Source organism: Tympanuchus pallidicinctus, unplaced genomic scaffold (assembly GCF_026119805.1).
Source record: "Tympanuchus pallidicinctus isolate F22 unplaced genomic scaffold, pur_lepc_1.0 scaffold17, whole genome shotgun sequence".
NCBI classification, from domain to species: domain Eukaryota; kingdom Metazoa; phylum Chordata; class Aves; order Galliformes; family Phasianidae; genus Tympanuchus; species Tympanuchus pallidicinctus.
Genome location: NW_026294690.1, coordinates 13131868 through 13145530, shown reverse-complemented (window position 1 = coordinate 13145530; position 13663 = coordinate 13131868). Strand labels below are relative to the sequence as shown.

Sequence of the window (13663 nt, the reverse complement as noted above, 5' to 3'; positions counted from 1 at the left end):
GCCAAAAAAACACAGCATACCTTAACGCTAATTCAAAACTAGAATACATCAGAGAAATGCTATATAGGAGACAGCCACATCATCAAGCTGCACTAATCAAGGTGTTGCAATTAGCAAAAAAAAAAAAAAAGTTTTAAAAAAAAGAAGAAAAAAGAGAATTGCAGGAGACGTCCTAATTCTATTGGATGATGGCAAGGCACACCAGAGGGAGAAGAATATAGCTTTTCCTACCTCTTGCTATGATGTCTGAGCTATTTGTCCTCCTGTGAGTCAGTAGAACATACGGCAGACCCTCCTGCCAAGTGTGGTTTTGGTGACAGTTTTGTTGACATTCACAAATTCCACATTCAGCGATCATGACCAACCAACACACAAAGACTGTGCCCTGCCTTTGGGACCCACTGCAATACTAACGAAACACTGTCTTGGCCAGGAAATCCCACAGGTTTTCTTCCTCATGTTGAATGCAGAGCAATCCCACAGCTCTTTGCCCAATTCCAGCCTGCTGCTTCTCTGAGACACCTCTTTTCCCTGGCCCCTTCCCATCCATAGAATGGACACAGTGGGCATGGCCATGATGGATGGACAGTCATGAATGTCTTCTCCAATCTTAATGACTCTATGACACAGACCACAAGTTGGCTTCAAGCATCACAAATGGCACAGGTGATAAACAGCAGAATCAACTGCAAGAAACCCACTTTCCTCTTTGAAAGCACCTGCACTTCTTGGTAGTGCAGAACACTGACAAAAAGCCAGGAGGACGGTGCATACAAACACAAGAGTGCTATACATGGCACATTGAATTCGATTTTGCTGCATGCCACCATATGGAACAGAATCTCAGCGTCATCAAACGTTTACCTAAACTCCATTAATGTCTTCTGCAAGCCAATATTTATAGCATACACACCAGTAGCTGCTGTCAGAGTGTGTATAAATGTTAAACTGAGCTGTTAAAGAAACATAATGACAGATGTAGAGATGCTGAAGAGTGCAATCTATTCTAATTTATGATAATTTATTTCCATCATCTGGAGCCCTATTCAGAAGAGAAAGCTGAATGCATCCCAAAGCGCATCACGGGATGGAGCGTAAAAATCCCCCAGAAAATCTCTTTGAAGAGAGCCCTCTTCTCCTCGCACCCAGCAGCCTCTGAGCAGGAGGGATGCAGATGTGGGGTACGCAGCGCCCTGCCTCCAGCAGCCCAGGGATGTGTGGATCTCACTGCAAGCCAGGAAGAGCTGGGAACTGTTCGTCCCATGAGATCATTGCTGAGTCACTACTTTTTAGGTGCTAAGCTGCAGAAACAATATTTGTGCGCTTTGTCAGAGCTTCTTCAGCTGCATTAACAACCCATACAACATCCACGGGTGGCCAGTGCTAATGAGCACAGAAACAAAAAGATGGAAAAGCGGTTGTTGGGTTGTTTTTGTTGGGTTTTTTTTTCTTTTTTCTTTTTTCTATTTTTTTTATTAAAAAAAGAAGAATGAAACATTTGGATGCTGTGGCAGAAAGAGCTTCTCTATTTCACTGCTGAGCAGCACAAGCTGTGCTGGCGCAGTTCTGCCCCAAGCCTGTCCTTGCTCTCCTGTTGCTATCAGTCTACTGTGAAAATCATGATGGAAGGGATGGAAAAAAAAAAAATAATAATAATAAATCAGGAAAATGGGAAAAAGGAAGGGAGAAGAAAAAAACAACAAAAAGCAAGCCATCCCAGCACTTGGTTCCCTTGCTAAAAAAAAAAAACACTCTGGTCCAGATGCAGGGAGCAGCACAGGCAAGAGCTCATTTACAGTGCACTGCAGCATCATGCTTGGTGGCAGCAGGCAACCTTCTGCTGCATCCACCCTGAGTCCTCATGTATGTCAGCCACTGAGACACAGCCTCAGCTGCCTGCCAAGGCCCCAGAATCTGGGACAGCACAGATCTTGTACTGGGATGGGTTCTGATTGCACAGAGCCTCCTGCCACTTGCACAAAGTATAAGCATAAACTACAGTGCCAATATGCATGCTGTCTAAAAATCAGTGCTTGACAGCTGAAGGTTTTCTACCAAAAGGATTTTCTACATTTTTAACTTGCTCACGTTTTTCCACAAATTCATCGTCTCTGCTCAAAAAACATTAACCCTCCTCTGCAAGTCCCAATGCCAAGGGTGCAGGTGGCTCTTGCCCCTCCAGAAGCAAGTCTGGGGCGTAACAACATGATGCAGGAGGGGAACAAGAACCTGGTCACCACCTATACAAGGATCATCAAATCCAATTCCTGGCTCCACAAAGAAGCATCCAACAATCAGACCATGTGTCTGAAAGCATTGCCTTCTTGAACTCTGGCAAGTTCAGTGCCTGACCACTTCCCAGAGAAGCCTGTTCCAGTGCCCAAACACCACCTCAGCAATGAACCTTTTCCTGATATCCAACGTGAACCTCCAACTGAGCTTTGAGTTGAAAGACTGTGGCAAAAATATTTCTTCTCTCACAATCTCACTAGAAAGATGGAATTTCCAATGGAAACTTACATGAAAAGTGATTTTTCAACCCTGAAGTGAAACTGTGTTCTCCAACCAGCTCTACAAACAACTTTGATGCAATGATGACTGCTTGCCTGACACCTGGCACAGCCCAAACACTTCACATCTCCTCAGTCACTGCCCCCAGGCTATAAAACAGAAGGAAGCTGACTTTAATACCTTGGCCATTCAATCATTGTATGTTTCTACCCCCTTGTTGCACTACCAAGAGAGAGAGACTACATTCAAAAAGAAGCTCTACTGAGACATCACTAAAATAGTCCTCAATTATTAAGGTTGGAAAAGACCTCTAAGATCATCTGGTTCAGCCATCCATCTACCACCAACACTGCCCACAAAATCTCATGGTCTGTATGCCTTTGGCAGCCAAAGTGAGTTGTGATGCACTCTTCACCTAACAGCATGTGATTTTGTACTTCTATTCATACTCAAATACATCCCAGCAGCTATGTGTAAGTTTGGAATAAAATGCAGCTAGGATGCAACAAAAGACACTACGTATATCAGCTCGCTGAGATCAAAGGCACGCAGCAGTAAAGAATTTAATTAAAATGTTAAAATTAACTAGGAAAGCATTCATTGTTTAATTCTTCTGGCAGGCATGTTCTTGCAAAGTGGGACCTAATTCTGCTCCAGCATGCAGGCTGCCCTGGGAGATGGCGATCCACAAAGCTCTGCAGGCTTATGGCTGCAGCATTTGGCACTGAAGAGGTTTTGAAGAACCATTTTCAGTATCCAACCCAACTCCATCGAGATGGGCCAGGGAGACATTTCATTCAGCATCAGGAAGAAGGCACTTAGGACATGGTTAGTGGACACAGTGGTGAGGGGGCAACAGTTGGACTTAATGATTGTGCAGGTCCTTTCCAACCTTAATGTTTCTCCAATTCCCTGATTCTACAATATGGGATGCCAATATGAGCACCTAACTAGCAAATGTCAGAGGGCTGGAGCCTAGGATTGGCATTTCAAACCACATACTTTGGATTGGATTCGCATCACCTGAGGAATAACACCAGAGGGCAGAGCACATACATCAGCTGAGGACAGCCAGCACAAACTTGTGCTGGAAATTCAGGGAACTGTGAAGAGCAGTTACCCAGAGCCACCAGCTGAGGTGGCAGAAGCACACAGCTGCCTATTCACTTCCCACAAACATTCACTCAGGCTGTTTGCAATAGCTCTGGTATTTCTCAAGGAAGAAGGATCGGGTTGACTGGGCAGGAGTTTTGCAGGACAGTCAGATACATTTATTTTACCTTCACTGCCACATCTCCATGGTTCTTCAGCACCTCCAGGATCAGTGATTCCATCCTCTGCCTGGGCAGCCTATGCCAGTGCCTCACCACTCTTTCTGAGAAGACATTTTTCCTAATATCCAACCTGCACCTCTGCTGGCACAAAGTAAGGCCATTATCATCTGATTATTTATAAAGTGCTGGTGAAACCTTACAGCTCTACAGCTTTTCACCTGCTTCCTTAGCACAGAGACGTGGGAGGCTATGTGCTGCCTTCCAGTACTCATGGGTGAATGGCATGCCCACTGGGACCTCTTGGTGAAGAAATGACCCCAATCCTTTCTGCTTTCCTCTCCACTGCTGGGACACAGCACTGAGCCATGCTGCACAAGGCTGCTCCTACAGAGAGCCCCTCAACTCAAGGGACCACATTTGTCCGATCCTTTGCTGAGCTTCCTCCCCAAGAAATATTATAAAGATACTCAGGCCTGGCAGTAACTGAGCTGTCTGCTGCCTGGATTTTGGTCCTCCCATCACAGCCACAACCCTGAGTGTGACCACCAGTTCTCACCCCCCTGTGCATCTGAGATTAGCTTTGAGCTACTTGCAAATGCACACATGCAGCAACCCTCTGTGCACTCAGGGATGCAAATGCATGTATGAGCACAGACTGCCAATAAACCAACACAACATTTTTGGTCTTTATAATTGGCTCCTTGAAAATACTTCTCTGACTGAATGCCATTGCCAAACTTTTAACGCTGTGATTTGTATCTGTTGTTATACTCGTTGAAAACACCATCACTTTACATGGCTTATGCATTTCACTGAGAATGAGCAGCACTATTGGCTTTTCCAGCTGAGCAAGTGCAGTACTCTGAGTGGGAAAACACTGCTTCCAAAGACCAACTCGAGAAGTTTCTGCAATGGCCAAAAGATGAAACTGTGCAAATTAAATAGTACAAAAGCTGGCAGTTGGTCCATATTCAGTATTCTTTTCCTTTTGCCAAAAAGAAAGCAAGCTGTCACCTTAGCAACTGTGCTTTTGCAGTACATGTGACACTTTGATCCAACACCTCAAAAGCAGCACCTCCACATGTTCCTTCCCACTAAGTTCTTTGCAACACCTGCTGGATCCCCCAAGAGCAAAAGCCTTTATCAGAGAATCATAGAATCACTAAGGCTGGAAAAGACCACTTAATACCATCTAGTCCAACCATCGACCCATCCCTTAAAACCCCTCTGGCCAAGTGCCAGGCTGGATGGGCAGACAGACAAGGGCTCTTTGCTGCTCTGTGTTCCTGGAGTGTAACACTTGATTGCTTTCACTCAGTTCCAAGGAGAAGCTGGTACACGAGCCCAGGTTCACATGGGGACTGCAAGATCCAAAGGATGGCAGCTCTTTGTCATGAGCACGTTCCTCCCTGACTGCAACACTGGAATCCAGAGATGTCAACAGGCAGGGCTTTCACCCGGGGCTCCAATTATGCAGATGCTGATTTACAGGGGTGATGACTGAAACATCTCCCTCATAAAAACTGGCAAGGATCCTGTAACTGTGTACTCTAATGACACAGACCTCTATCTCCATCCATCTCCTTGCTAGTTTGAAAGTCAGATCATTTTTGTTCTTCCTTTCATAGAAACCTGGTTTGCATATATAATCAAATTTAGCATAAATGAGTTTCTCTCCTCATCTTTTCTTCCTACAGCTTGGAACAGCCATACTCAGATAACAGCAGCTGAGTCTGCCATCAGGAAAGTGGCTTACCATAAAGAGATTTGGCCAGGTTCACTCAGGGATGCCTATGGAGTTCCTCACTCCAAAGAACCCCCACTTCCCAAAGCACACTTTCTCAGCCACACTAATCCAGTGCAACTCCTGCATACCCAGTCCCACTCAGCCTGGACTTGGCCTGCCTAAGAATCATCAAGCCTTCAACAAGCTGTGACCTTTTAAAATTGATTCTGCCATGATTATAGCTTGAGCCCAAGCAGAGATGGCAAGCACACCCCAGATGAAATATGCTCTTTGTTTGCAATGTGGTCAGGCATCACTGACCTTTCCCCCTTCCTTCTTTGCCTGTTCCTGAATTTGTACCATGCACAAAAAACATGCATGTGAGCAGTGTGTAGAACAGCCAGCTCTGTGCAGTCTGCATGGAAACAGGGGATCACAGAACAGATTTTCTGCTCCTTTGCTTGTCTGCTGGGTTTTCAGTCTTCAGGGCTTCCATCTCTCTTCAACTACCATATGGTAGCATATGGCTTATCAGAGCCAAAGGTTTCAGAATCACAAGACTCCCAGAAGCTGAGACTTTAAAACCACAAGGTAAAATACTGCACACGCACTGAGGGCTTCTGTTGCCTTCACCTCAGTCCCACCAGTGGTGAGATATGGGTTCACATCTGTCTTCAATGAGGCTGCAGTGAGTGATGCCCTGCTAAGTGTCCAGAAGTTGTATGTCCAACCACAGGGACCAACAGAGCCAGCTCACAGGGCTCCATTCTGTTGTGTGCTCACATCCCCTTGTTCCACAGTGCTGAAATGCAGAGTGTTTTGCATGCATTATGCTAAGCTGCCTATAAGAAATCATCCCATCAAAGGTTAGTTACATGGTAATTACCTTTGTAGTACTAAAATACCATATAAATGGATTTGCATTTTTTCATGAAGTAGCACACATTGTATTGACCTGATGCTGTAGATACAAGATTTCTGAGATAGTAACTGGGGTGAGGTTTTCAAAAACAACCAGGTACCTACTTCATAAGGAAGACATCAAAAGATAACAATATGTTTTTTGACATATTTGTGTATCCTACACATCAAGATGAACAGATCCAAAACAGAACGTGGTCCTGAGGTTGCACAAGCAACATCAGTAGGCAGGAAAAATATTATTTTAAGGCTTTTCTCTCAATCCAAGGACAGAGAAGAGCAAACACCCAACCCTCCAGCCATCCATGAACATTAAACTCCATCAGGATTACTCGACTCTATCACCTATAGGACTCCTTACAGACCACTCTATGCCCATGCCAGACTAGACAGCCACCTTCTGGTTAGGCAAAATGCAAACACAAGCAAATGTGATGAAGTGGATCCAACAACTTGAAAAGAATCTCAGGACCATAATATTAATCAATGCCTCGTGCATGTAACCTGTTTTATCATTATTTTCATCAACTCATGACATCTAAGATTTTCTAGGATACAATTGGAAGCGTGCAGCTACTTACATCCACTCACATGCACGCAAATATAATCCAAAGAAGGGCACCATGGCCAGATGAGCAATCAGCATTAGGACTTTTGTCCTAATAAGACTTCTCATCAGTTTTTGTAGACTGAGATTCCCTTTGTCTTCCAAGCATACATCTGTTTGCACGGAAAGATTGCTAACCCTTTCAGAGGCCATGCAAACAAAGCAAGCTTTGCACTTGCCAGGCTTTTCTTCCCAGCTCCTGAGCCAAAAGATCACATCACGAGGGCAAGGAAGCAGAGCAGGGTTAGTTTGGTCCATGTGCACATAGTTTTGAAACCTTCCTGGCAATTCATATGTCTAGTTTCCATCAGAGATGAATGAGGATCTGTTGTCCAAATGCCAGGCACTGCTTTGGAAACCTTTTGTACATCCTGAGCAGAATCACGTGCAGCGACTATCTGCAGTCATGCAAAGACCAGAATGTAATTTTTCTGCACAAAGCATGAATTATAACAACTCTTCAGATAGATTCAGGTTCATTAAGCATCTCAATGTCAACACCCTCAAGAAAAACCCCAGAAGTGTTTTCCAGCCTGCAACACCACCAACAGCTGAAAACCACAGCTGTAAGACAGCTCCCAGGAACACACATTGCTATGTACAAGGGATGAGCAGCAGTACAGTTCTGTAAGCCACAGGAAGAGAGGGGAAAGGCTCTTAAAACCTCAGCCTGATGCCATTTACCAAAATATTTTTGCAGGTTTTGCAGGTTGGCTGGCTCCATAGTGGCATGCACATCAAGTGCTTCCTTTGTAGACACACAAAGTTCTGCTTTTCAGTAGATTTGCTCCAGAGAAGCAACAACCATGACACAAATATAACACAAGTGACAAATTTGCTTTTCCTGCTTACTTTTCACAGACCCAATCAAAGCAATCCAAACACATCCAGACATCCATGTGATGGAAATTAATCCAGGGTGACAAGCAAATATTTCTTTCATCTTTCCTTACCCACTGCTGTCAGGTGCACACTGAGGAGAGTCCTTTCTCAGGGAAAGCTGTGACACTTAACTGGTCACAGAGGACTGCAGAGCCATAGCAGACAATTATGAGAAATAAACATCAGCAGCATCCCCTTGTCTCAAGTGAAGATCAGGCAGGGGGATGAAGGGGCAGAAGAGCAATCACAGCAGCTTTCCCCAACACATGCCACAAAGCAAGAGTTGACTCAGAACTGGGAACATCCAGAGCCTATCTAGCACAGCTGTGTGCAATTTTCCAAGCCCAGAACTGTGATCCCTATGCTGTGAGTACACCATTTATAACCAATGTAGAGCTCTGAACTTCCCCTAGAAAACACAGCTCTGGTGTTCAATTGCTACAAGTCACTTTTTTCTTTTCCTAACCTTTCCTGGGCCTGAGCCAGTGTTGTCTGTTAATGGCCTCCAAATGCAATTTCTTGCCTGGAAATAGATTGCAAAGTACGCAAGAAATACAAGTGAAAACACACCATGAATATTCAGAAGAATCAGTCCTATTTCAGCATCTTCTCTCACAGCGCTGAGCAATAATCAAAGCAGAAGATTGCAAGAGGCCCAATGCAGTGCCTCCAGACACAGCTCCATGAGCTCATGGAACTTGCACAATGACAGACTGCAGTTATCAGCCTGAGAACCTACAGCTACCCAGGTTGTCTCCAGACTTGAAAGTATTTGCATTGTTTACAATGCAGAGGTAGGTTTATTAATAAAGACAAAGACCCCTGAACTACCTCCTCCATGGACCTACCCAAACAGATCACAAGATGGGAGCACATGTTAGGGTTTGGCCTCCCTGGACCAGCTGAGGATTGGTCCCAGCGTGCCACCCATGCTGTAGCCTTCCCACCCCTATGTCCTAACAGCTTCTGAAGTCCAGAACTTGGCTTTCTGGGAAACAAGCATTTAAAAAAGAAAAGCACAAGTTTTCCAAAAGCAGAAATTAACACCTCCCTTTAGATGATAAATAAGCCAAAAGAATGTGATGCAAAACCACTTGCAGTTGCTTTCCCATATCCTAAAGCTCCATGTGTGTTGTGATTCAGCTGTCACGTCATCACACAACGTCAGTCACACCTTCCTATAGGTGATTACTGTAAACCTCTGAGAAACTCATCAGCAGTAATGAGAGCAGCTTTAATAAATTCCACTGTCACCAGCACTTTCTGCATAAAAACCCCACTCGCACATCATTTAACACCCAAAATGAAACAGCTGTAAATCCAGCAATTAGCAGGGAAATTTGACTGTTCTGATCAAGTGCACTGAAGGCTGCAATGCTGCTGGGGAATGTGAAAGCTGCCACAGAATCTGCCAGAGCTTTGGGTCTGTTTTGGAGTTCAAAATGACAGCTGGAGTGAAAAAAGGAGTCAGAGGGAGAGAGAGACACTTATCGGAACCAGAGATGGTGGAGAGATGGCAAGCATGGCGATAGGAGAAGGATAGGAGCAGCAAGATGAAGTGAAGAGAGCTGGAATTCAGGTAATCCACAAAGTCAATAGATAAAGTCTTAGTCTTTACACTAAGGCATGCTTAATTCCACTCACACGTACATTCAAAATTTGAAGTTGTTTCTCAGACCATCGAATTCTGATACTTTAGAATCTTTTGCCCTTTTCCAAAGGATCAACCCCCCCAGCAGTGCCTGAGGGCTGTGTTTCTGTTACAGACCCCTGCATATTTGTATACATGCAAGCAGGCAATGTGCAGATGGAGCAACAGTAGAGTTTTTACAAGTGGTTTTCAACCATGATAAAGGCAGGTTTACATTCAGCAGTTGGAAAAAGTTACAGAACTGGGCAATTGTCAAGGAAAGAGCCCTGAGAGCTCCCACATACTCCCCAAAAATGCCAATGCTCTGTGGGGAACAGTTTCCTGCAAGGTCAAAGCCCGTGCCCCCCCTGGAGCTCACTGCCCTGCCACCACCAGCACAGCTGCACATAGTGAAGACACCACACTCCCAGCAGTGATTTGCCATGGAAATAGCTTCACTCTCTGTTCTGCTCCAAAATTGCTTTCACAGCAAGCAGCAGGGAGAGCTCAGGGCTCAGCCCCTGAGCACCCCAGTTCTCCTGGAAGCAGCAGCAGCAGCACTGCTGGGATGCTGGGAGCGTTGCACACAAGTCACCCCACTGCAGGACCAGCTCATCCCAAGCTTGCATCCCAGTGCCCATCACCCAGCTCTGCTGGACGTGCAGGGCTCTGGGGGTCAGCAACCCCCAGCATACCTCAACAGCTCTTCATTATGGTGAGCAAAGTGGGTGCCAGCATGTGGGTAACGGCACCCGCACGCAGACCTGCCCCCCAAAATATGCAGCTTACATAATTCCCCAGCCAGTCGGCGTTAGGGGAATGTGATTAATCCTCCATGACATGTTCTGAACTTTCCGTTCAGAGCCGCTCTCTCCTCCCGCAGACCTACTGGCGATGAATGTCATTTGACCTGCAGACTTCACTACGAATGAGCATCAGAGCAACAAACAGTGACATTGCTCCACAAACCAATTATCTGCCTCCTTTCCCGCTTGGCCCAGAGACAAGTTTGCTAAATGCATAATGAGATTTTTATTTTTTTTTTTCCAACCTGCAAAAGCCCGGGGGGCACCCACAAAACCCCCCTATCCCATCCCATCACCGCAGGACGACGGGTCCTCATCCTCAGCCCGTCTCCCACCTGTTCTGCGCGGCTCACTTTGGTGACATCCCCTCTCCCATCAAAAGCCCCCAATCCCACAGCGACCCACCCGGCACTCACCCACTCCAACACCCTGAGGAAGGCCAACGGCTCCTTCACCACGCGGAAAGTCCCCGCGGAGGCGAGCTGCGGGGCAGAGAGAAGAAATCAGAGAGGAGCTTTCGGCAACGCGCAAACCCCTGCGCCCGACCCGCGGAGCTGCGCGTCCTACCTGGTCCACCGCCTCCATGGCGCCGCAGCCCCGCGGAGCCGAGCGGAGCGGAGCCGCCCGCCAGCCTCCAACCGGGGATGCGCGCCGCTGCCCCCGCGCACGCCGGGCGGAGCAGCCGGGCGGGGCCCTGCGCCCCCCGCACCGCCCCGCGGAGCCGCCCCGCGCCGTCGGAACGCTCCGGGAGCATCGCCGTTCATTTAGGATGGGGTTGGTTCTTCGAGATGCGTTTTTATTTGCTTCGGAAGGGAAAGGGGGAATAGGGAATTTAAGTCAAAGGTGCGAAGGAATAGAAGAAAGACAAGAAAGGGTGAAATAAAGGAAATGAATAAAATAAAGGAAATAAAATAGAAGGAATAAATACAATAAATAAATGAAAGGGAATAAATAAAACAAAAGAAAGAAGGAAAGAAAACCTGCCTCCCCGTCCCCCCGCCCACCCAGCAGCTGCTACCATTAGGCACATTAGAGCCCCGTGTCCTCCTTTCCCCTCCCGCCCCAGCCACCCCCGGCCCCCCGCGGCAGCCGCCTGCTGTCCCGCCCTCCCTCGTGCTTTTGTGGCATTTCCTTGACAGCAGAGCGGCGTTTTCCCGTCTCGCGTTGCCGCTGTTCTGGCCTCGTTTCACGGCGTAACCTCAATAACGATGCTAAGCTCCCGGGCGGTGCATCCCCGTGTCGATCCGTGCTCACGTTGGCTCCGCAAGCTGGCAGCGCTTCCAGTTCTCTGTAGCTGTGAAACATCACGGTGAGAAGTTCGTGGTGAGACCAGGTCGTGATCCTGCAAAGGCTTTGGGAAGTGCTGAGGGCACAGACCCACCGAACAGCATGCATCCAGCCGGATTCAGAGCCGTTCTGCAAACAGCATCACCCTTGTACCACCCCAACCCCACCAGGAGCCATGCCCAAGTAGGCCAGAAAACACCCTGACCTGAGAAACACCCGAGGCTCTCACTCCCGCTAATTAACCAAGCAGCTGTCAAAGTTTAATGAGTCCATCAGCTTTGTTCAGGATAAAGCTCTATTTAAAAAAAAAAAAAATCCAGATGTATTCCAGGAGTGAAGAAGAAGGATGTAGGGAGACAGGGAATGAAGTTCTGTGCGTTTAATTGGAGATCTATGGAAAAGATTTGGAGCTTTGACTCTACAGAACTACAAGGAACCCAGCTGCAGGCTGTGAGAGCACAGGGAGCAGACTCACCTTTTAGAATTATTATTATTAAAGTCTCCCCTATCAAAAATAGGGTTAGGGTCAGAATGTTATATTCTATTTACTATGATTATTTTATGTTGTTGTAGCTTGTAGCTCTCCTTTCTCTAGGAGAGAAAAAAAAATAAAGAAAAAAAAAAGGAGAATTTTCATTATCAAACATTATAGCAGCTATTTTATTTAAACAACAAAGTAATTATTTAGGTTGGGAATGCTTCTCAGCAGTTCTCTTTGCTGCCTGGGGGTGATTTGGTGCTGTAGGAGGCTTCAGTGGGTGTCCTGTGATAGTTCAGAAAGTTTCCTCAAAGACTAAAAGAATGCCAAGACATGTAATAAGGGCATAACTGAGCAGTGGGGATTTTTTCCTTAATTTCATTGCAAGAATATTCTGGAAGAAACGAAAGCACAATCTCCATTGACTGCCATGAAGCACTGGAAGCCTTATTCACTCACCCTCCTATTAATCATGTTTTCTTGTAATCGCAAGGTCTTTAGCAGTATTAATGTGTTTTTTTTTTTTTTTTTTTCCAGAAATGGTCAGCCTCAGACAAATAGGAGGTGCCCTGAAGACTCTCCTCACTGTTATTTTTTCCATCGGGTTGGGACGGTTTTCCTGCTGCTCTCTAACTCCATAGGCTTGAGCTCGCAGCACCTACAACAATTCCCCTTATGCTGCCTTCCCCACTGCCTTTCCACCACCCCAGCCATGTTTTGGTTGCTCAGTGCTCAGCCTCCCCGAGCTGTAAATCCCTGCAGAACAGCAGCAGTAACCTGATTTTACAGCCAGCGCTTGATGTCCTAGCCATCACCAAGGCTTCCAGATGGCTATTAGCATTTGTACTTCAGTACAGCAGAATGTGTCTCTCTGGCTTTCACAGCTGCTCTTGCTACACACAGTCCCAGTTAGCTTAGAAGAGCATCTCCTCACCAGTTAGAGTCATAGAATCACTAAGGTTGGAAGACAGCACTGCAATCACCAAGTCCAACCACCTGCCCACCCCCACCATGCCCTCTGACCACATCCCTCAGTGCCACGTCTCTGTGGTTCCTGATCACCTCCAGGGATGGTTCTTGAGCCTCCCAGTACAAACCTTGCTCTACAAATGATGTTTTAGAGATCCACGCTTTTTTGGTACTGTGTAATAAAACTGAAACAAATGTTCAAAGCAGCAGATGTGATAGATCTGCAACTAGCCGAGGAATAGCAAAAAGCTATGCGTCAAGGCTGGGTTTTGTGCTAAATCACATTCCTTGTTTTCACACCTGGACGGCTGGTGCTTGGCATGCATTAACCAGAAATGCTACAGAGGTGCAATTTGAGATCATAGCAAATGCAAAATGCTCTGGGGAGAGCAGAAGTGTATTATGGGCACAGGGCCTCACACCATGAGTGTGCTCACTGCATTGGGAGTCTCCTCTTGTAGAGGTTCCTCACTTCTCAGGATTAAATACTGCCCACTTGAAGTGGCCATTGTAAGAGGGGATGCTAAACTCCAGGGATGGACTTAGTGATGCTCTCCTGTCCCCACTGCCAC

General features: G+C 46.4%; 1 protein-coding gene across 2 annotated transcripts in view; it reads right to left on the bottom strand.

Moving 5' to 3' along the window:
* Nucleotides 1–11065, bottom strand: part of SYNPR (synaptoporin) — a 78773-nt gene extending 67708 nt beyond the window's left edge. The window contains exons 1-2 of one of the 2 annotated variants that reach the window (XM_052678753.1): nucleotides 10925–11065; nucleotides 10774–10839 (exon numbers count right to left, since the gene is read on the bottom strand). In XM_052678753.1, the coding sequence (XP_052534713.1) occupies nucleotides 10774–10839; nucleotides 10925–10942 (84 nt within the window). In that variant the 5' untranslated portion in view covers nucleotides 10943–11065. Of the gene's footprint in view, nucleotides 1–10773; nucleotides 10840–10924 lie in introns of those variants that run through there. The other variant, XM_052678751.1, reaches the window with a different exon arrangement.
* Between the last annotated feature and the right edge of the window lie 2598 nt (nucleotides 11066–13663).